The 24,502-nt window shown below is 33.7% G+C and overlaps 2 protein-coding genes, 1 long non-coding RNA gene and 1 pseudogene across 4 annotated transcripts in view; 2 read left to right on the top strand and 2 right to left on the bottom strand.

The window, feature by feature from the left end:
- The first annotated feature begins 1,381 nt into the window (after nt 1–1,381).
- LOC120137957 (NAC domain-containing protein 35-like) lies at nt 1,382–3,350 on the top strand. The gene is made up of 3 exons (XM_039153593.1): nt 1,382–1,801; nt 1,934–2,202; nt 2,552–3,350. Exons 1-3 carry the CDS (start codon nt 1,525–1,527, stop codon nt 3,221–3,223), a joined length of 1,218 nt encoding a protein of 405 aa, XP_039009524.1. The 5' UTR covers nt 1,382–1,524; the 3' UTR covers nt 3,224–3,350.
- Nucleotides 3,351–8,317: 4,967 nt separating this feature from the next.
- Nucleotides 8,318–9,699, bottom strand: LOC120137768 (annotated as a pseudogene).
- Nucleotides 9,700–10,038: 339 nt separating this feature from the next.
- Nucleotides 10,039–23,127, bottom strand: LOC120137972 (calcium-transporting ATPase 9, plasma membrane-type-like). Of its 2 annotated transcripts, XM_039153612.1 has the most exons (35): nt 23,021–23,127; nt 22,792–22,861; nt 22,354–22,628; nt 21,151–21,267; nt 21,029–21,068; nt 20,051–20,166; nt 19,830–19,961; nt 19,651–19,740; nt 19,157–19,226; nt 18,914–18,984; nt 18,748–18,831; nt 18,592–18,669; nt 18,447–18,518; nt 17,644–17,727; nt 17,484–17,566; nt 17,294–17,402; nt 16,780–16,835; nt 16,463–16,505; nt 16,284–16,367; nt 15,854–15,991; nt 15,576–15,641; nt 15,397–15,495; nt 14,179–14,289; nt 13,543–13,710; nt 12,984–13,043; nt 12,627–12,791; nt 12,303–12,419; nt 12,046–12,144; nt 11,777–11,914; nt 11,351–11,451; nt 11,161–11,206; nt 10,857–10,994; nt 10,654–10,761; nt 10,454–10,545; nt 10,039–10,341 (listed from the first exon to the last, which is right to left on the bottom strand). In XM_039153612.1, exons 3-35 carry the CDS (start codon nt 22,525–22,527, stop codon nt 10,233–10,235), a joined length of 3,258 nt encoding a protein of 1,085 aa, XP_039009543.1. In that variant the 5' UTR covers nt 22,528–22,628; nt 22,792–22,861; nt 23,021–23,127; the 3' UTR covers nt 10,039–10,232. The 2 variants fall into 2 exon arrangements, with proteins under 2 accessions (XP_039009543.1, XP_039009544.1); XM_039153613.1 differs by lacking the exon at nt 22,792–22,861 and having other exon boundaries at nt 23,021–23,120.
- The window catches only part of LOC120137974, a 24,968-nt gene continuing 23,249 nt past the window's right edge, over nt 22,784–24,502 (top strand). The window contains exon 1 of the long non-coding RNA XR_005517469.1: nt 22,784–22,904. This is a non-coding gene — a long non-coding RNA (uncharacterized LOC120137974). The remainder of the gene's footprint in view (nt 22,905–24,502) is intronic.

Below are 24,502 nucleotides of genomic sequence, written 5' to 3'. Positions count from 1 at the left end.
ACCGCTCCCGCCAACCTCTTCGATTCATCCTTATCGACAAATCTTCCCTTTAGTGACAATTTAAGTAGATTTAAATTCTTCTACGATTCCTTTAGCACATTTCTAAATTCTTATCCCCAAATGTGTTACTATTGTAGAAGACTCAAATATATAATTTTCTTAATGTATTACGATTTTTAGTTAAGAAGTTAAGAAAAAAAACATTAAAGAAAGACATTTATTCACATAGTAAAAGAACAAAGGAGATAACAACCAGGTTGATTCAAGTGGTAAACAGTTTGATATCGCTTATGTAAGGTCTCAGGTTTGAGTTCTTATGCATGCAAAAAATCTATGTAGGGAGACCTACCTACTAAAGTCAGGTGTGCAATCCGAGTCGATCTAGATTAATTAAGACGATGACTGAGAACTGAAAGGGCAACAAAAAAAACAAAGGAGCTTATTATTATCCTAGGACAAAATAAGTTCATAGGATCCCATTTTACAAGAAAATAGTTTTTATTTACTCTTAAATTAGTAAAAGACATGTAATTTATACAAGAAAATGATCTGCGAATTAAAAAATCGTACAAATCATAAAATAGAAATTGCATTTTTTTAAATAAAGAGGACATTTATTATTTGAAAGTTCATTCCATGTGGGGGAATGCTTTAAAGTAATCAAGAAAAATATTAGACTTTTCTTCATACAAAATTGAGGTAATTGAAAACTTTGACTAAAGGGAAGATATATCTTCGAGTTTAATGGGTTCAAGTCCCACATTTGTTAATTAAGAGTCCAAATTGATTTCGATCAGATTAAAAAATATATATAATGAAATTAATTATTAGGACAGCAATATTAAAATTAATAGTGAGATATATGTTCGAATTTAATAATAACGGCGACTCTAATGTTAATCATAAGTGGAAGAAAAATAACCATATATTATTTTAAAATTTACGAATGTACTAACAATCAATCGGTCATAAGATATTAGATTTCTTAAATAAAATCAAGAGTTTGAATCCTTACATTTATTAATGGAACAAATTAGATTGAGAATGTCGAGTTCATCTCTGAATTAATCGATCATTAAATTAGATACATTCATTTATTACCATAATTTTTAATGTGGTTAATATGGATGAAATTAAAAAAAAAAAATTGAATGGAGGAAAGGGAAGAAGGGTCCAAGGGCACCGCAAAGCTCTAATGGTGATGGCCAACCTGTCGTCTTTTTGACATGTCACTGTCTCGTCTTAATCAGCCTCTGGGCGTACCCTTCCCATTAGTGTAGGCCCTCGAAGCTATCTTCATCTTTTTAAATCTCCCCCTTTGAAATTTGCTCTCTTTAGTTTTCTTCATTCATTCATTCTTCTTCTCCTCCATTTTAAAAGAGCCACGAAAAATTAAACCTACCACTTCATTTGAGGCCAATTCCATATATCTCAGATCTGATACATACATACATACATATAAATGTATATGTATATGTATATATGTATGTTATGAGTCATGATAGTTTGATGGTTAATTAGTTTATGGCAGTAGTAATACCGGAAGCAGCAATCATGAGCAACGATAATAATAATACCAATATTAACGTAGTGGACGACGACAGCAACCAGGACATCAGCATCAGCAGCATCGGCGAAGATGAGCACGAGCACGACGTGGTGATGCCTGGTTTTCGATTCCACCCCACCGAGGAAGAACTCGTGGAGTTCTACCTTCGACGTAAGGTCGAGGGCAAGCGTTTCAATGTCGAGCTCATCACTTTCCTTGATCTTTATAGCTATGACCCCTGGGAGCTTCCTGGTAAAAAACTGCAAATCCTTCTGATTGTTTGCCTCTTCATTTCTTTCCTTCTTCTCCTCTCTATCACACGCACACGCACACACACATATATGTGTATATCTTTTGTTTGAATTCTTGTGCGGAACATCTCAGCCTTGGCTGCAATTGGGGAGAAAGAATGGTTCTTCTACGTGCCGAGAGACCGGAAGTACAGAAACGGGGATCGACCGAATCGTGTTACGACGTCCGGTTACTGGAAGGCAACCGGAGCAGACCGTATGATTCGAGGCGAGAACTCTCGATCCATTGGTCTCAAAAAAACCCTAGTCTTCTACTCCGGTAAAGCTCCCAAGGGAATCCGATCCAGTTGGATTATGAACGAGTATCGACTGCCTCACCACGAAACCGAACGCTACAGAAAGGTATATTATTTCCACTTATAATTTGATGCACCAAATCTCACGTTGATCAAAGTAGAGTCTAATCAGCTGAATCTACATAGTGTAGTTAATGACCGATAAAAATTCTAATTGGATACGATCTTGGTATATGTTTTTCTTTCACCAAACCCTAATTTCTCTTTTGAAAAATTCATGATTGCAAGGTTTTTCTTCTAGTCTTGATGTTATGAATTGATTTCTTTACTGTATCTGCATGAGCTTTGGATTCGATGACCCCCAAAAGAACCCTTACATGTATTCAATACTACTATTACTTCCAGTCACGAGAATCATAACTGTAACCTACACTCAATGTCCACAAAACATTTAGGCGGAAATATCTCTTTGCCGGGTGTACAAGAGACCCGGCGTGGAGGATCACCCGTCGCTACCCCGTTGTCTTCCGACGCGGCGGCCGTCGGATTCTTCCAGGGGACAAATATCGATGGAGAGGAGATATCCCCAAGAGGCAGCAGCAGCTCAACAAACCATGGAAAAAATAAGTGAAACCGAAGGAAGCAATAGCACAAGTGCCTCTGATGTTACAACAACTATCGGACTCTCGAAGCGGAACGTATACCGTCCGATGGCTCCTCCTCCGATCAGCACAACACTCGGATTACCATCTGGAATGGAAGGTGAAGGAATGTTGTCAAACCACCAAACCAGGCAAGGCTGCTGCTCTTTACTCCCCAATCCCACCACTCACTTTCCACTAGGCCCTTCTTCCGTCCCGCCGAACATCCTCGTCGATGATCTCCACCTGCAAGTAAGCTTCCGACAACCTACATTGAACCAGCAGCAATACTACAATCCAAATCATGTCCATCTCCATAATCATCAACAACAACAGCAACCGGAGTTTTCGACTCTGACAGCACAATCACAGGCACAACAGCTTTCTCTGAACGTCCTACAAGCGACACAACCGAGCCCGATGACCTTGTTGGACAGGCTTTGGGAGTGGAATCCGATCCCGGAAGGTAACAACCCTTTTAAGTAGGCGCCGCTGCTACATATATATAGATATAAACTATATGTATTACTACTAATCTGTAGAGGTGGTCTTATTCCTTTAGAGTGATTATTTGTTGCTGCTGTTTAGGTAGATATGTTGTAGGGTGAGGCTGCAACCCAACTAAAGGAATACATTTAGTTTAACATGTCATATATAGTGTTAGAATTGGAAGAAATTAAAAGCCATTATGTATTTCCCCAATCCAATTGCAATCAAAACAACCTTGAATCTGATCTACATCGTCTCATAGTAATCTTGTAATCGTCAGTAATACTTTTTTTTGTCTGTCAAACTAAATGTTTAATTTAGAGGTGACGAAGGAATGGTGAACAAAACCAAAATAAATTTACATGCTATTTCGCAAAAATAGAACTGAATATATTGACAAACAACCATAAAAGAAAATCTAATCACTAAAAGACCACACCAACAATCACAAATCAAATACGAGCAATGTTAGAATCACTACACGATCGTAAATACACCACAAAGGTTGACGAACAATGTGTCATAAGATAAAGAAAGCAAGACACAAGAACGGAATTAAAACGTGCTAAAAAGGTAGACGAACATGCGCAAAATATGTGACAAGTAAAAAGTTAGACAAAAGAAATTTTTATTAAAAATTAAAATAAAAACCGAATAAAATACCAAATATTGTAATAGATTTTATTTCGGATCTAAAATTCTTAAGTCTCAACTAATCTAGTAAGAATAATTTCTATAAATTTTGATGATTTAAATGTATGATAATGAAAATATGTTTAGTATGCTTATATATATAAAAATTAACTAACCCTTATTCTCATATGTAATGGAGTAAAGGGGGTAGGATAGTAGGCTGCCCCAACACCAGGTTAAGAGCAGCTTCCGTGGGAGACTTCTGAATTATGAATTGCTCACCGTGGGACTCGATCCCACGACCACAAGGTTAAGAGCCTTGCACTCTACCAACTGAGCTGGACAGACAATTCATGTATGCTTATTTATATGTATAAGATAAAAGTGTATAATGTGTATAATGTATAGTGATTGTTGATATATTTATTAATTTTTTGACATAATATATTTATTAAGTTAAAAATATGTTAGTTTTGTTGATTCAACTATTATGAATTTTTTTAATTTGTCTTTCTGTTTATATATTACATGTACATATTATATCTATATGATAAGTTGATTGTGTTATCATATGATATTTGAACTAAATGAAACACTTTTAATGTGAAAACATGTTTGTGTGCTTATATAATATAACTAAAATATAAAACCAATCAATGTGATTAAGCGAAATATTGTTCTTTTTAGGTGTTTCCGTTTTGAGTAGTGTTCATAGGGTGTATACGCATTGTCATAATTAAGAAAAATTATAAATAAATACTATTTTATAATAATTGTAGGCATTCATTTTCGCTCAGAGTGCTATTTAATAAAATTTTGATATAGATTTTTAAAACGTTTTGAGAAAATATATATAATATATAGTTTTTTGAAAATATTTTGAAAATATATATAATATATAGTTTTTGAAAACATTTGAATATATATATATATATATATATATATATATATATATAGTTTTTGAAAATATTTTGAAAATATATAAATATAGTTTTTAAAAATGTTTTGATATATATATATATATATATATATATATATATATAATATAGTTTTTGAAACACACACACATATATATATATATATATATATATATATAGTTTTTGAAAACCTTTTTGAAAATATATAATATTTTGAAAATGTTTTTAAAACGTTTTCGAAAATTTGTATATGGGTTTTGAAATAAGTAAATTTTTAGTATATGATTTTTATTTACATTGTATTTACTTATTTATTTCATTTAATTATTTTTATCTTTATTTTTTATTTTAATTTGGTCCAGGTCCGAATCCAAGGGTCCAAGTTGAACCCAATCGAACCAGCAGGCCTGACCTAGCTCAGGTCCAAATCAAATTAGGGTTTAGCATTAGGAGAAAGCACCGCATAAGTGAGGATCGTTATATTAAGGGAAGATCAACGGCCAGGAAACTAGGGTTTGCTAAACCCCAAAGTACCATCTAGTTGCAGTCAAGCCTGGGTCGTTGGATCTGCACCCAATCCAATGGCCAAAGTCAAAGAACCTTGCAACAACTAGCCAAGATCTCCGACCACAACCATAACACCAAAAAGCCACGAACAGAAAATAACCCAAAAAAACGGGGATAGAGAATGCACTATCCTAGTTTGATCGGGAAACAACTACCGTTGGTGGGGGTATAAATACCCTCACCAATCTATTGAGAAGAAAACAAAACACAAGCGAGAACATACGGGCTACAAACACAGAACAACAACACAAAAAGAGCACTAAACAATCAAGCCACAACAGTGAGAAAAACATAAGGGAAGAGTGATCGCGATGAGTCAAAAACACCAGAGTACAAAAAGTCACTAGGTAAAACCGAAGCTTCAATCCTAGATCTACATCTTTTGTGGTGTTATTGGAGGTTTGGGGTTTGGTTTCAGTATCAGAGAGTAAAGGAGAGTCTTTTAAGTACGGTTTGGAGTTTTTTCAACCGCCAGAGCAGCCGACATGACTACTGGCGGCGGAGGAGCTGGCGGCGGAGGAGCTTCGTTGGGGGGTGGCTGACCATGGGACGATCGGGTTGGTTGAGAGAATTCGGAGAAAGGGGGAGAGTTGGTTTTGAGGGAAATCATAGAATAAGAGAAAATGGGGGGTTTTGCACATTTATATATCGAGGGCCATTTTGCAATTAGCAGAATCTTAAATTTTGTCTGTCGTTCCTGCTATTTTGATATGTAAATCATTTTGGTCACTATTTTCAATCTGGTCCATAAATTTTATTTTTATTTCAATTTAATTCGCTTTATTATTTCTTTGTTTACTTTAAATTGGTACCCTAAGCTTTGTTTTTTTCTCTTTACAGCCTTCAATTAACTTCAATTTAATCATTAATCTCTTCAATATTTTTTATTTTTTTTCTTTTCACTTTATTTTATTTTCTTCTATTATTTAACAATAATTTGATTTTTAGGACAATTTTAATCGATCAAATGTAAGAAATTTGAATCGAATTTTTAAATCTCGATTTAATTTTTAATTTTGGCAATTAAGACAACCGATAAATTAAAATGGTACCGAAAGGACAATTCAAGGGTGCTAGTCCTTCCTTGACTATAACAGACTCCCGAATCCGATATATTTCTGGAAAAACGCAAATCATGTAAGATGGTATCAGATCAATCTAAATATTTTTTTAAAATGATCGGTGGCGACTCTAACGTGTTTTATTTAAGTCAAATCCCAATTCCAGACTCACCCGAAATATATGATTAAAATATAAATTATGTATTAAAATGATTATATATATGTTTAACATGTTTAATTGAGAGAGGAGAATAACCGCATATTCATTGAGGACGCTGCCTCTCCTTTTTAGAACTAAGCAGGGTGGTCCATGCAGTTAAGTCTTTGAATTTCAAATATTAATTACTCTAATTGAAATCAAATTCTATTTAAGAGAAGATGGAATATTGTTAACTCATCTGTTAATAATATTATTTAATCTAATTGAAATCGACTTTGATTTTTTTTTTCACTTCCAAGGATTAGTCCTAACTAATTTGGACTGATCCGAGTCGCACACTTGATTTTGGTGGGTGAGTCTTCCAACGGAGATTTTATGTATACACAAAAACTCGAACCGAAAATCTTACTTAAACAATATCAAACTGTTTACCATTTAAATCAACCCCGTTGATAACTTTAATTACTTCGATTATCATTTCATAGCTTTTAGTCAATTACCTAGAAAAGATAACAAACCTGCTAAGCTTTATTTAATCTAACTGAAATCGACTTTGATTATTGCGATTCTAAAAAAGATAACAAACCTATTAAGCTTTATGTCAAATATTTTTATTCTTTTTTTTTCAATTTTATAATTCCTTTTACATTTTCAATAATTTGAATATTTTATTTTTGATTTGGTTTTGTACGCGAAAAGGTTAATAACAAAATAACCGGAGTTAATTGTATTACATGTCTTAAAATTATAAATCTCATTATAAACGAGTCTTTAAAGTTTTGAATATTTTAATTTCACCCTTAAATTATGTCACTCTTTCTAAATTGATCCTCAATTTTTTTAATATTCTAATTTCATCTCTAAATTATGTCCCTCTTTCTAATTTGGTCCCCAAACTTTTGAACATTTCAATTTCATCCCCAAATATGTAGTTAATTCCAACCATAATTTAACCTAAATATTGTTTTTAACATATAATAATATAATTTGGACTAACGATTTTATTAACAAGGGGTTTGATTAGTATATACGTATAGTTTGGGATGAAATTGAAATGTTCAAAAAGCTTGGGAACCAATTTAGAATGAAGGCCATATTTTGGGGATGAAACTTATCAAAAGTTCAAGGACTAATGTACAATAATAATCATAGTTTAGGGATGACATTAAAATATTTAAAAGTTTAAAGATCAATTTAAAATAAAGCTCCTACTTTGAGCACATGTGATGTAATTATGTGTTTAGTACGTAAACTATTAAATTAATTTGATACTTTTTCCCTCGATTTATTCAATTTGATTCTTTGAGAACATGTGGTGCAATTACGTATTTAGTACCAATATTTAAATTTTAGGGCATTAACTTAACAAGATTGATACTTTTTCCCTAGATTGATTCAATTTTATAGAAAATTAAATTAATGCTCAAGTCGCAAAACATATGACTTTAACACATTAATGGGTAAATTACGTGTTTAGCACCCAAACTATTAATTTTAATCTGTTTTAATACCTAACTTTCAATTTTTCAAAATTATACCTAAAGTTTAATTTTTATTTCATTTTAATACCTCTATTCAAAATTTAACGTTAAATTTTGAATTTTTTTTTTGAAAGATTATGTATTAAAACGGACCAAAATTGATAGTTTAGATACTAAACGCATCAAAATTTTAACAATGGGGAACGAAAACAAAACAAAAACTAAATATTATGTATGAATTTGAAAAATTAAAAGTTTAGATACTAAAATGAACCAACACTGATAATTTAGGTATTAAATACGTAATTTATCCTACATGAAATTTTACCCAAGGGATTTTCTCATCCGGACTCTACTTTTTCCTCAATGTACTTCTGCAAAGGCAAAACCAGCAAATCAAACACAATCCCTGCATCTTTCAATGATCCCATCAAAAACGAAAACGAAGGCATAACTAATTCACTTGGAGACAAACCAGCACAGCTAGATTCTGAAGAGGCTGAATGCTTGAGGAAACGATATTCGCGGCCTATAAAACAGTGCGTGAGTACTCATTACTGTATCTAACATAGTGACAAGAAACATAAACAAAAAAGAAATGGAGGACATCAGAGACCTGGATATTGAGTGCCTATTTAACAAGATCAGATGGCAATAAGGGGATTTGAGGGTATTTCTCCTCCAGACACAGTTGGTTTAATTTCACATTCGTTAAAAGCATACAAATCAAGCTAAGCAATGAATACAATAGAATTGAATCGAATGAAAAGAAGAAAGGGGAAACAGAAAAAATATCACCATGAAAATTGCAAGAGAGTCTGAAACGACAACGTCACCGTCCACCAGCACCGGTACATATCAATAGGATTCAGCTTTTGGAATTCTACCCATTTCCCAATTTTCAACAAAGTTTTTAATTTGAATTATTAATGAATTAGATACAAATTAATAAACCCAGAAAATTCTAAAATTTTTTGACCAGGACTGAACTGCTCCCCCTTGTGCAAGTTAACGGGTATGTACTGATAATCCAGACCTGTCAAAAAAAACCAGAAACCAAAAGAAATTACTAATTAAGTGATTAAAAAAAACCCAGAAGAAGAAGGGGGAAAAGGGAAGGTACCTCTGAGGTTAAGGGCGACTCTGATGCGGAAGGAGCAGGAGCTCCTCCAGTAAGAATAGAGCTTGAGTTTGTTCTGCTGCTGTGCCTGTTCATGTTGATGCACAGTTCTTATTGTTAATTCAGAATCAGTATCTTCGTACTAATGGAACAGAGAAGTAGTATCTGTTCATTCTGGCCAGTCTATTCTCCCATGTTTTTTCCCTCCTACTCTCGACATTTTATGCGGAAGCATTATTATAAAATTAATTTTTTTTTCTATTGACGTGTCCTTAATATTATCATCTTATAATATTAATCACTATTTAATTAATACTATTTTATTCATAGAAAAAGTATTCTAATCCAAAATGAAAATCTGAGAATTAAAATACTTTAAAAATAAAAATAATCATTTAATAAAATATCGAATATACTTTTTAATATTGTACCTAATCACCTAATTTCAATGATTCACAAAACATTAATTAATATTTTTGGTCGATCTCTATATAAAAAAAAGGCTTCGTCTTTGACCTTTTCTTCTTCCCCCATTCTGAAGATCACAATCTGAAGTTCCTAAACAATAAAATCCATAATAAAAAAATGGCAGATCACACATCGATTGCATGAAAGTGACCGTGGAATCGTTTGCTTCCTATGGAATTTTGTCTTTCTTGTAAGACACTATTATTGCATTTCCTAGGGAATTTCGTTTTTCTTTAAAGTAATACTGTAGCCATTCGAGAGATTCGCTCTGGAATTTATGCTTTCTGAAAATTGTGTGAATTAATCGGGAATTTGGATCTTGATTTCCTAAACATTTTCATTAGTGTCGTTAATTTTTCAAATTCTATGAGAAATTGCTTCATAAGTACACGTGCCTCCATAAAATGAAGCAAATCCTTGAGGTTTCAGTTTCACCAAAGCCTTCTAAAATACATAAATTTAGTTTGACTCAGCCAAGCATAATTGTTGCCTTTTGTGTAGAAAAAGGATTTAAGCAACCGCCCGCCTCTTTCTATATACACATTTGGAAAATTCTTTGATTTGATAGCAAATTTTTACTTATTGCAGAAATACCCCATTCATGCATCATCCCTGGCCCTTCTGCATTGTCGAAATGGCTTTACGAAGAATGCCGAAGCCGGAGTCTTCGGAACTGGAATCAGCTTCCCCACGATTGCAAGAGGCCAGCTTCAAAAATATAATAGCAGTCGATGAAGTTTCATGTAAATAATAATACCGGCAACCCAACGATCTATGAAGGTTATTGGAGGCTAAAAGTGATGAAAGCCAGAGGCCCTACCTGATAATGCCGATGCCAACGGATACAAGCCACAGCTGCCAATCGAGTCGTACTGTCGAGGTAAATTTTCCAAGGAACTCGATGATGATTATCTATGAAATAGTTGGAAATAGTATCATGAGTAGACCAAGTACAAATGATGACCACTAAGAAAGCCGAATATTGCATGGAGAAAATGAAAAAGGATGAGGTTTGTTCACCTGAAGTATGAGAGTAAATCCAACTATTCCCATAAATAGGTAGTTTTTAGTCACTCCTTTGAAGCAATTGATTTCTTCAGGCTTTCTAGCATTGAACTCATTGAATATCTGTGATTTGAAGAGTTGTCGAATTTTAAGCTTTACGATAAATGTAAAAAAATAGACCCCGGAATCTCAACTTACCACTAATATCAAGTACTTACTTGACACATGACAAAAGCATTGAATATCAAAGAATTCTTCACTTCATGAGCATGAGCCTTGTCACCATCATCCTTCAAACCAAGAATGGTCAAGCCTGAGAAGTTGAGCACGAGGAGAACAGTAACTTGATATAAAGCCTGAAATGAAATGTGAAAACATTACAAGATATAGAACCATTGTACTATATTCCCAGACTGTCCAAGTTAACAATTCTCGGTCAAATAATATTGCAAAACACTAGCTAAGACATGTAAAATGTTAACGGGTGAAAATCATATGGTGAAGACCGAGGGAAACGGATACCTGTATGAGTAAGTTCCTCCACATGATGTTTGTAATTAGAGGTTCTCTGGGAAAATAAAACATTTAGATCAATACAAGAAGCCAATTAAACATCAACTTGATAAGTTCAGCCATTTCTAATGATCAATACATAGAACTAGAGTGCTATGAGTCCAAGTACACAGTATTCACATGAGAAAAGGATTCAGACCTTCGGCCAACCGGGGTCCTATGCATAAGGTTGTCTGTTGGAGGCTCAGTGGCCAATGCAAGTGCTCCAAGAGTATCCATGATCAGGTTAACCCATAGTAACTGTAGAAAAAGAACTTGCATTCAATTTTTTTGTCCTCAACTCATCATAAACTTATCCCACCAGCTTTCTCCTTTCTCTACCCCAACAGAAACATGAGTTTTGGAGTATATTCTACTCGCAAACACACTAGTTTTTAAGTGCAATCACCACATAGTCGGAATGAAAAAAACGTTATCAGTGAACTGTTCCATAATTCATGGCCCAGCACCCCGAGATCATAATCCAGAAAATTAGATAAAACTGAATTCTACCCCGCTGTCATTTCCTCTCGTCAGAAATTCGATACAAGACCTAGGGGCAATATGAGAGTAGAGAGAGCAGTACCTGCACTGAATTTAAAGGAACATCACCGGAGGATACTGCTGCCACGACATTGATTACAAGTGCTGCAACATTCACAGTAAGCTGGAATTGTATAAACTTCTGAATATTGGCATAAACAGAACGACCCCAGCGAACAACCTACATTAAGGATACAAAGTTGAGATACAATTTCTGGAAATTCGATAAGAGCCTTACCTCAAATTCAGCAGTAGGATATTGTAAAAATGGAAACAATAATATCCATGTGAAAGAGAAAAAAGCATGCTAACCTTCACAACTGAAGCAAAATCATCATCCAATATAATTATATCTGAACTTTCTTTTGCGACTTCTGTCCCTAGAATGCCCATAGACAGACCTATATCTGCCTAAAATACAGAAAAAATAAAACCGTTCAAAATTTTAACTTCCAGTAGTTTATCAAACACACCATAAGCCAATGCTTACCACAGCTAATATGCATCGTAAAACACTATCATCACAAGAAAAATAAATAAATCTAATGAAGTTAACCACAAAAACAAACCTCGTGAAGTGCAGGAGCATCATTGGTACCATCTCCAGTCACAGCCACAACATCCCCTCCCTTACGCAAGGCTTGAACGAGCAAAAGCTTGTCATTTGGAGAAGATCTCCCCATTACCTGCATAAACTCTCAATTAGATGTAGATTGGAGTCATGTAAATACAAGTATTTTATTTACTGTTAATTACTGTATGATTCTCTTTACCAAAAATACCTTTTTTCTACATTAGCCACTCTTTCGTGCTTTAATCAACAAAATATGTTTGGACACTTGAGAATAATATCAGGATCTAAAGGCAATACAATCAAGAAACGTAATAGATACCGTTATTTTCTGAGCCATTTGTTCTCTTTCTTTTTCAGATAAATCTCGGAATACCCTTCCTTCAATGATGGTAGGCTCAGTAACATCTTGTGCAGAACTAAGTATCCCACACTCCAAAGCTATTGCTTTGGCTGTTCGGATATTATCTCCGGTGACCATACGTACCTAAATATTAAAAAACTTAAGTCATATATAAGGATAATTAAAAATTACAAGTATTTGTTCTAAATTATAGTAATTAAAAATCTTTGAAAAATAAACGAAATCCACACCATTCAATATGAACTATATAAAAGTAGCATCCTACACACAGTATAATAACTTCTAAAACAAATCTTACGAAGCCAACAAAATTACCTTAACACCAGCATCCATACATATTTTCACAGCATCTTTAACACCTTGGCGACAAGGATCCTGAAAAGGAGGATTCTATTAGTTAATAGAGGTAGCGGCTGCACAGAGATAAAACAAGAATAATCATATGATCAATTCAAATAATCGAACAAAATGGCAACTCCCCCAAAGACCACTTTTTCTCAATGGCATATAAAAACAGAAGAAACACTTCCAAACTGTATTTGTATACAGGTAAACACAAACACTAGAATTTTGACAACAAAAATATCAAATTTGTTTCCAACAACAGATCAATTTGCTTGGATGTGCATGCGTGTAACACTTTGTTTCGTGATATATCTCATAAAAGTGTTGCACTTAATTTGGGAAAGAGCAGTTTCCTTCTTTCATAAACAAAGCTTCACATTAACATTCAGCGCAGCATTGCATAAATTTGTTAACATCAAACACAAAGTCAAAGCTAAAAAAGATAGTCAAGCTACTAATAGATTTAACAACCATTTATGTGGAAATACCATTAGGTAAAAAGTGGGAAATCCTTGCTAAAAATGTTTACCTTAATACCAACAATTGCAAGCAAAACAAGGTTATCTTCAGGTAAGACCCAATCATTACAACTCTCTTCATCACTAGGAACTTTTTCCTGTTCATACGATCTGTATGCAAGGGAAACGCAGCGCAGGCTACTTGCAGCCATTTCATCAATAGCAGCCTCAAAAAATTCCTGCAGAAAGGTGGTGAAAAATAAAAGTTGGAAGCATATGCTGATCAAATCATGCTAGGATTTAGGAATCAGAAACAAAGAAAGTCCATTTTTCAATCATGCAATACTAAATTATAGACTTGACATAAAGTGAGCAATTTAATTTTCTTTCCTAATGTATTAAACACGAGCTACAGTTTCTAATGAACAGGCATTAAGTCAAAACATATGTTTTCACATGGTTTCCATAAATCGGTAACAGCCATCAAGTCAAAACATATGGTTTCCATAAATTAATGATCAGTCTGCACATCATCAGATACTTATTACTAAAGCACTGAGTCAACCTACAACTGGTAAAAACTAAAAAGACTTATAATTATGGAGATCAAATGAGAAGGAAATTCCCTTTACTTTTTTACCCAGGAGACCTTTCAGTACTGCATTTTTTTTTTTTGCGTTTGTGTGTAAATATACATAATCACTAACCTTGTCTTCATTCATGGATTGAAGGCAACCGTTTGAATCAAGATATCCAGAACATGCGGCCAAAACCATCTCAGCTGCTCCCTTCCAGTGTATATGAACTTCAGAATCAGACTGCCATAGGAAAACATATATATTAAATGGCATTGTCTAAATTATTAATATCAACAGTATTGCCAGTTGAAAATATTAGGCAAAAAGGCTGCTTTTTTAAATGTTCTGCAACACTTTAGCTAAATACTACTGAAAAGCACTTGAACCTGAGCACTTCAGCAGTTCAGTTTTAATTCCATCAACTGAAAAGACTTGATCAAGTAAAAAGAGACCTGAGAAGGAATCACTTTTTTCCCATAGATAGCCCAAAACCCCATAAACTTATTTTCATTTTTCCTTTCTTTATCCCTCCAATCCCATATGCCAAGTTAGCCAAGATGAGGCTCCTGCCTCCTTTGGCACAGCAGGAGAAAGCTGATTAAGCTCTACCCAGCACAGTTCGGCATGGTGGGGTGCCGGATTAGTATTCCCATAGAGATTTCTCTCCTCTTCCCCCCTTCCCAGATTCTCTCTAATTTTTTGAAGGACTTGCTTTCCACTTTTGATTACAACAACAAAACACAAAATATAAAACATTCTATGTTTAGCCAACTTATTTCCCGATCCACCAGCCAAGCCTGCATTACCTAGTCATGAAGGCCTGGACAACAGATATTTCTTTCATTCATATTCTTACTCCAGTCCTATAATCAAGTAACAATATCAATTATAAATTGAAATTGAAGTGTTCTAATTTCACAAGATTTGGTTGAATGTTCGTTCAATGCAGTTAATAGAGTTTATTCTTAGTCACCCTTAAAACCCAAATCATGCTTTGATATGCTTGAAGCAGAAACAGGTGCTGTACTGTTGTAGGTGGAGAAAATGTGTTTATTCTAATTCCCACCTAAGAAGCTTGTCTATCAAAAGTTTGACCAGTTTTATCTTCCTAAGAAAAGAAAAGAAAAGAAAAAGGAAAATTGAGGAAACAGCCATGCTTCTGTTAAAATACCAAATATGAATCAAATGCAACATTATCACGCACAATCATGTCAGTAATCCTAGGAGAGAAATCATCAAAGAGCCATTAGTTCTTTCAGTTACTTGTGATAACTGCATTTTAAGTCTCCCAATATACTAACATCAACAAAATAAGAAACTATTAGGAAGTTATACTGAAGCCACTACCTGTAGTACTGCAACACCACCACGCTTTTTCTCAGAGTTGAAAGGGAAAACATGAAGAATAGTGGATTCTGATCTGATAGCATCAAATTCCATCCCCAACTGCAATACAATTTTCAATGATTAGCGTGTGCAAACAAAAATAAATCAGAAGTAGATGAGGGCCCAAGTTCTGGGGGTACTTTTATTGCCCAAGAAAGGATAGCTTTTTCTGTAGGAGATCCAGAAATCTCAACATTACCACCATCCTGGAAAAATGAATGTAATTCAATGAGATTCCACTGCGACTTATGAAGAAGAAAAACTGTAATTAGCAGAACCAATTGATAAGTCAGAAGCAAAAGTCATTTACTATGCAAAACATTTAAGCTTAGACAAGAACACATTTTCTCATGCCTGACAATTATTTATCTATTGACCTTAGCATAATGAATTTGTTGAACAACAGAAATAATCTTACCTTAGGCACAAAAACATTCCCTGTGCTATTCTGAGCAACTCCTTCACTCAACAGAGACACGACCGATGGGTGCAACAGGGAAGAATCTACAGGTGGATTTATCTTCTTTTTCCCAACAATAGCTTCAACAACAGTCATCTGTGGTACTAGTTAATCAGACTGATATCTATAGCTTTCAAACAGCAGGATGAAAAATTGAACAGCTAAACAAATTTTAAAAAACCCAACATCTTCTAAAACCATGTGAAAAACATGACCATGTGAAAAACATTGACTGAACAAGAGCAACCTCGATGGAAATATAGCATTAAGAAAAAAAGAGAGGAAAAAAAGAGAGATAAGACACAAGGACTTGTCAATGGTTTAGCTAAAATCATAAGACAGAAAGCACAAAATCATAGTGGTATAACAAAAATCACATAGAACTAACCTCATTTAAAGTCAATGTGCCAGTCTTATCACTGCAAATTGTTGTTGCAGAGCCCATTGTTTCACATGCTGAAAGTCGACGAACCTGTAAATCTATGCCTCTTAAATAAAGATGGTAATAAACCAAAACACTACAGTCATGGAAGTAAAACATTTAAAAATTAGTGTTAATGAACTTGCCAAAGCTTTATCCGCCATCATCTTCCGCATCGAGTATGCAAGACTGAAAGTTCAGGCAGAGAACAGTGCCATGAATCAATAAGTAGGAAAAGAAGAATAAATTATATTCAAAGCATGAGTTTATTGTACTAAAAGGTTTATTTGGTTTGGTTGTAATCTTATGTTTGGTAATAAAATTTTGGGCACCCTTTTCCCCTTTCCATAATTACTGTGTTTCAAAACACAATAATTATAAAGGGGGTTTTTAATGGGGCCAATACTTATCCAAAAAAAAATTTGCTAGTGCACAGAAACCAAAAGCTACGACTTAAACTTACGTCAAGGTAACAGCCAAAGGAAGCCCTTCAGGCACTGCAACGACAACGATTGTAACCTGCACAACTATAGAGTGAGAAAACTTTGTACTAAATGAACATTAAGATATTAACATCACCTTTGCTTCATGGGAATTAACCATTCTATTCCGGTGCTATTTCAGACCAAAAAGTCATTCATGTTTTTATGTTTACTTTTGCATGTGGAATTATGAAATTTACAGGGGGGAATCAATTAAAATTTGAGACTCAAATCCTCATTTATAGGATGGTAAAATAACAGTTATATTCTTACTTCTTTCCACCTATTATTTCTTTTTTCTTTTTTTTTTGTAATTCAACAAGTTGGTGTCGCTTAACTTGTGACAACATACACAGTTATAGATATATTTCTTTTTAAACGAGTCAACCTCTGTAATAAGCCATTCCATTTTAGTCTCACTATTATATTCCTTAATAATTACAATCTCATTCCCCTCTATACCAAACATGATCTAAGGGACTACGGTGTACTTACTGCAATCGTAAAAATTTTAACAACATCATTAAATGCGTCATCAAAACTAGTTCGTCCTTTAATAAATTGTGTGGTTCCATCTGGATCTTCAGTATTTCCAGTGAAGTATCTAGAAACCAACCAAAAGTAAGAAGTTAGGAGGGATGCAATTCATCTAGCATAAGTAATAATTTATTGACTCTTAGCGTACCTTGCCAAAAGAACAGCAAGCACAAAAACAGCTACTGAAAGCCCAACTACGCCGATAAAAGTTGCAACTCCATTTAGCCGTACCTACAGTGTGTTAAAAATGATTAGGATGCAACTTAAGAATTGGAAGTAGGTATTGTTAAGGTGCACTAAGCTGAAACCTGCAAAGGGGTCTCTTCACCATTATCCTCGGAGATACTTGCCATTAATAGTCCCCACTCGGTATTTATTCCAACGCCAGTCACCTACAAATAATTTAAGAAAGATGACTTGTCAATGGTTTGGGAGTGAAAAAGCAAACCGGTCTAAACTATCCAAGACGTTAAAGAAAGATCAAATATATAGAAGAAACAGAAAATGAAGATCAGAATCTATAGAAGTCTTATTTCTTCTCAAGATGAACTCCATAGTAAGGTGCAAAAAGTAGTGTCCAGACAATCGAGTGTCACAATGTTGAGCATACCAAATTAAGTTCATCAAAAATTTTCAGTTCTTGCCTTGAAAAAAATTACTCATCCTGTACGCCTTACACTTTTTGGCAGATCAAAAATAACTTTTTTCAAATCCAACAAAGAACATTTCACTAACATGTATATAACAAATCAAAATGTAGTTGCCACTTATAAAGAAATACTGCCAATCTTTCTCAAACTACTACCTCTGTATGAGAATCATATCAGACAATAATTGAAACATACATGATAGTTTGAGCATTAAACCAGCTATCACAGCTTCTCTATAAAACACGTCACCGTATAATTGACGGGTCAAACAATAATTAGAAACATAAGTGCAATGTCAAAACAAAAACACAGATCAATATTTCTCCACAATCTCCATAGCAAGAAAGACAAAAGCTCAGTGTACATAGCAAACATCACCAGATAGAACTAATAAATTACCAGAGATCATCATATTTTTCAACAAGGAACATCAAAGGAAAGGAAAGGAGCAAGATACATACCAGCATGGTACCAAAACCATCAGCAACTTTGCAGCCAGACATTAGAAATGGTTCTTTTTTATTCTTGTGAACCTACAAGAAACCTAGCGTTTAAAACAACAAAGCCTGCATATTAGATAAATGCATTATCAAACAATCCACTTACGATCTTGCTCTCTCCAGTCATGCTGGATTCATCAATTGCTAGAGAATGGCCAGTGATTAAAACTCCATCAGCGGGGACCTAACCAAAGCATCAAACCATATTTAGTCTGTGTGCACATGATCATCAATGCCCTGAAGAAAAAACTGAGTGACACACCTGATCACCAATATTTAGTGGGACAACATCACCAACAACAAGATCATATATTGAAACCCTCACAGTTCTACCTCCTCTGATGACCTGAAGAGGTATTGAAAAAATTTACCAAATTTAAGGTGCCCATAGAAATGGATGTCATCATACTGCAAGAAGTAAAACATACCTCAAGTTGTATATTTCGCTTTTCCTCATTTAGATTTTGAAATTGAAGAGATTGACGATAATCACTAGTAGCTGATAATTTTATAAAAAAAAATTAGATATAGATCTTCCTACAGTATAACAATAACATTGGTCATAAAAGCACTAAAAAATTATACAACTCAAGCCAAATTGTAATTATAGGAAGCTGCAGTAGAACTTAGATGATTCCATTCTATTTATGAAGACATAATGAATTTTATACCTGTAACAAGTATAACAATAAAAACAGCAAAGAAAATGCTACCCCCATCATACCATCCTTCTTTCAAACCCTGTAAAGGATATCAATTAAAACAATTACCAATTAGGACAATAGGAGAAGAAACAAGGAACAAAGAAAAAGTAAAATCAATGTGAAGTAAAAGATTGGAGCAAACAATAAGGACATAACAGTAATATCAAGCTTTTAAAATATTAATCCTTTCCATTCCCTACTTCTTTCTCCAAATTTATGGAACTAAAAAATGGGAGTTTTAAGAGAAATGGAGGCCATATTTGTCAATTCACCTAAATTTTGGGGAAGGGAAAGGAAAGAAAATGGAGAGCTAAAAAGCACCCATCACTTTCCTTCCTTTTATTCAAGTGCAAACCCAAATGAAGAGAAAACTTTCCCAGTATCCCCTCTTTTCCTTTCTTTCCCTTCCATCCCCCTAATCTAAACATGCTATTAGAAAATTCAAAGAAAAGAAGTTTTACCTCTGTCTTTATTCCCAACCCCAGCGACACAGCGGCTGCTATAATCAATATAATAAGGGTCAAATCCTGCCACGCCTCCCAGAGGAACATCTACAGACCAGCACAGATAATATCAGCAATCAGTAAATTTTCTACCAAATTGCAAGAGTTGGAAAAAAATGACTAAAATAATAATTTACCCAGAAACTTCGACCCTTTTTCCGTGGATATGTATTTGATCCAAATGCATTCCTCCGGTTTGACAAATCAGCCTCATCCTCATTAATTCCTTTCTCTAAATTTGTTCTCAACATACCTGACAAGCCTTTAACCTGATGAAGGAATTCACTATGAACAACAGGCAGGAACAATAAACAAAGCACCAGGTAAAACAAGAAAGTTGCATTGATAGGTAACTTACTCCGCCATATTGTTCAAGTACAGGTAACTTATGATCACGGGTCATTGATGCAAGTTGTTCTAGTCCAATTGCGTAATCACCGCCATCAACTGGTGATGCAACTGGTGCATCTGACACTGGAATAGCACAGATATGTTAACATGAATACAAAAAAATAAGGAATAGCTGGAAAAGAAAAACAGTCTTAGAATTGAGAACAAGCTCCTTCATAACAAACAATACAAAATAAAGCAATCAATAAGATAACACATCAAAAAAAAATTTAAAACCAGCTTTTAAGTTAAGAGACCCAGCAGAGAAAATGAATATTAGCACATTCAAACAATCTACATCTTCATAACAACACTGTTTTCATCAAATAAAACTATAAAACATTCATTTTGTTGGAATATCCAGCTGGAAGTGTCAAACTTTCTTATGAGTAATAATTGAGACAATAAAAATAAAATGGTATCCTATAAAAAAAAACAGTACTACCAATGAGGGGGTATGGCACTTCCCGATCATGAATAGATAAATGATGAAGCGAGCCTCCATAGCTATAAAGCTCATTTGGCTTATGGAAGTGGTAATTATTCAACAGGAATATAATACGACCAGAATAAAACTAAATTAAGTTATTCATCAAATGCCTAATAATTGAGAAAATAAAAAATAAAATGGTATCCTATAGAAAAAGAACAATAAAGGGCAGTACTATCAGTGAGGGGGTATGGCACTTCCAATCCATGAATGGATAAATGATGAGTGTGCCTCCATAGCTGCAAGGCACGTTTGGATTAAGGAAAGCACTACTTATTCTGCACGAGATAATCAGAATAAAACCAAAATAACTACTTCAAGGTCTGTGAGAATGAATTCAAGATATTTCCACTATTTACTGAAATTGGATATTGGGAAAAAAGCAAAAGCAAAGAAAGTCCTCAAAAACAGAATTGTGAGAAAAACTAAAGTAAAAATGTTGGAAAAGTAGCATACCAAATTCATTTTCCCCAGCCAATTTGAAAAGCAATGCTGCCTGGAGCAACAAAAAACATCAGTTCAACATTACTGGAACAAAAATATCAAACTAAAAGGTTGATTAAAATATTTAAAATTACTCTGATGACTTGCGCATGAGCTCTTATCATCCTCTTTCTTTGCTCTTTTTCTCCTTCCTTTTTCAAGTCCAATGTGTAGCGAAATCGACGAGAAGCATTTAGAACAAGTGCCGCTTGCTGTAAAAGAAAATTAAATAGATCAGTCCAAGCTCCAAGATAAATAAGAACCCCACTCCTCATCTGACAAATAGATCACAACAAACAGACAATTAACATATTTATATATAACCATGAATTGAACATGGGATTGCAAATAAAAAAATAAAATGAAATTTGCAAAACTTGGTCAAAAGGAAAAGGTGATCAGTTTAGAAGCACTCCATGCATTTAATTCAGCGAGCATCTAAATCATAATGAGATTTTAACACATCAAGTTCCAACTTACCACCACATAATCGGTTCTCATTATAATTGAATTCCGGATGATTAAACAAACATAATCCCAAATACGCTTTAGCTTTAGAATCATACTTTAAAACAATAAAATCCAGAAAAGGATAAATTGAGGTTAAATTGCAACAGCATCCCAATATTAAATCTAGCATGGTCACTACATATTTTGGAGGGAAAGAAACAGAGGATTGCAAGAAAAGCCTCTCAATTTGTATCCTGTTTGTAGCAATACTTTTGCTGAATGGTTTAATTTTGTAACAAGGCATTATGCTTTCTTTGGATAATTGATGTTGCAATTATCCTGAAAAGAACACCTAAATGTAGAGCTGCCATTTTCAGACCTTACATTACACTTAATTGGAAACCACCTACTCATTACAGTGGTTAAGGCAAAGAATGCAGCATTATAGCCGAAAACAGCTAAATATTTCACCCATCCTTCAGTTCAGTCCATTCTGGCTGCTTGCATATTTATAACATGATGGCAACTTGGGTAAAAGTTCCCCACAAAGCACAGACATAACGAATCCTCCATTCTGATGTTAGTACAAGCAAGCATTAAATAAGATATAACAATTTGAAATGCGATCATTCTGAGCTTGCGTTTAAACATTGAAAGCATCATCAAATAAATCCCCCTCATCCCGTAAAATGAATAACAAGACAACAATAGAGAAACAGCTTAAACACACAAGTGAAAATGTAGTTCGTTTAATAGCTACTAAATCCTATATAATACTTGTATTACAATTACAATGAGAGATGAAAAACAGATGGAGACAATTTTACAGGAGGAGAAAAAGAGGTTACCCTCCAGCGTTTGAGAGTCTCGGGGGGAGCATTCTTAGTTTGAGAAATGTCAAAGGGATCGGAAGGGTCGGCATCAGGATCAAAGTGATTGTCGAGATCATCATTGTCCTTGGAACGGCCAGCCTCCAAATCATTAAGGCGGACGAGACCATTTCCTGATGAAGTGCCAGTCATGTTGATGACGACGATCACAATTCAACAGAAATAATGTCGCAAGGGAGATGGCAGGCTGACCGACCACAACAGCACAATCCCCTTATACAAAGGTGTGCCACCTGCAATACAGAAAGAAGAACCCTAATGTTATCAGAATTCAGAAGCAAACCCAAATATTTATACTCCTTTTTTCCCCCTCAACTTCTTTAGTTTCCGAAACTAGAAAACAAAAAACGGAAAAAAAACGAAAAAAAACAAAATCAAAACACCAGCAAACCGTACAGGATCAAGGGAGGAATATGTATTAGAGAAGAATCCAGAAAATGCGGAGGACTTTGCTGCCAATATCATTCTGTCACAGTAACAAGAAATGCCTAATTCTTTATTTTGTACGGGTACGGCCAAATCGATCTTCATTTTTTTTTTGCAATGAGTAAAACGCTGAGAATCGAGAAGAAGAAGAAGAATAACAAACGAAAAAACAAAAGAAGGTTAGATGCTTGGCTTTTACCAGAAAAGCGGGGGGAAATCCCACCACCGATGGCTTGAGTTTTGAACGAAACGACGACGGCCGGCAAGGGATTTGCGTTGATATCCCATACGAGTCATCGCTCCACTGAGACCTTAAAAAACATCTTTCCACTGGGACGTTTCCACGAAGTTTCCTGGGCAACTTAGGTGGTGTTATTTTTTTTTTTTTTTTAGAGGTAAAAGGTTTGTAGTTTATAGATCATATCTACAAGCATTTATAATAGAAGGGGTGGATCAAAAGTCTGTAGTTTATAAGAAAAAGACTGTTTATTTTTTAATGTCTGTAGACTGCTAAAATAAATTGAAATATAAATAAATTGATTTTTTAAACTTAAAAGAGTTTTGTAATATTGAGATTTAAATAATTTTAGTTTTACAATACTAAAATTTAAATAATTTATAAAACTACAATAATAATTTTTTAGAAAAATAAACACCACCTTATTAATTCTATTAAATCTCACATAATCACATGTATTATTAGTTTTATAAGTTTTATAGAATAAAATTTATAAATGATTATTAAATTATATGATTTTTTATGTAATACTTTTAATTTTTTTAAATATATATTCATAATTTATTTTTATAATTATATGATATTTTTAGAAAATATTTTTTAATTTATCAAATTATTTTATGATTATTTTTTATTTAATTGTGATTATATTTTAAAATTTTAAAAACATAATTTATAATTTTTTATATTTTAAAATCTTAATTATCAAACAATGAAATCATTTTTTATTAAACAATGTGGTTTAAATACTTACATTTTGTATAAAAAATTTAAATATAATTTAAAAATAACAAATTTAAAAAATATTATATTTAAACTTAAATCAAAATAATTAAAATAAATATAAAGTTTTAATAATATATAAAATAATTTATATGATATAAAATTAAATATCTATAATATAATATTAAAAATTAATATTTAATTTATTTAAAAAATTAATATTAAAATTAAAATCAAATATAATTAAATTAAATATAAAACCTCTTTGAAAAGGTTAGAATACGTCTGCAGATATAAGATCATGTCTACACCGCGCAAACGTTAAAAGAGCTTCTATCTTCTAAAAAACAAATGGTCTGCAAAGCCTAATATCTGTGCGTGGTCTGCGATGCGCAGACATAAGAGCTTTGCAGACCTTACACAGTAAAAACAAACACTACTTTAGTAAATTGTATTGCAACCTTTAGATAAAAAATAGGGTTCATCCAGACCATCGAAATAAAATAATAATAAAAAATATAAATTTAATAAAAGTCTTAAACCCATTTCACTCAAAATCAAACTCCCCCATCGAAGCTTCTAATCTGTCTCTTAAAAAGTATCAACTTCAATATCGTTTCTTTCCAGGCAATTCAACCCAAAATTCAAGATGCAAGAGATTTGAAGAAACTGAAAAGAAAATACATCAGCTTCGAGTCAAGACTGTTTCAAAAAGTTAGT

This window comes from Hibiscus syriacus, unplaced genomic scaffold (assembly GCF_006381635.1).
Source record: "Hibiscus syriacus cultivar Baekdansim isolate YM2019G1 unplaced genomic scaffold, ASM638163v2 tig00110676_pilon, whole genome shotgun sequence".
Taxonomy (NCBI): Eukaryota; Viridiplantae; Streptophyta; class Magnoliopsida; order Malvales; family Malvaceae; genus Hibiscus; species Hibiscus syriacus.
Note: the sequence above shows the minus strand (reverse complement) of the source record. Positions and strands in the feature narration are given on the sequence as shown.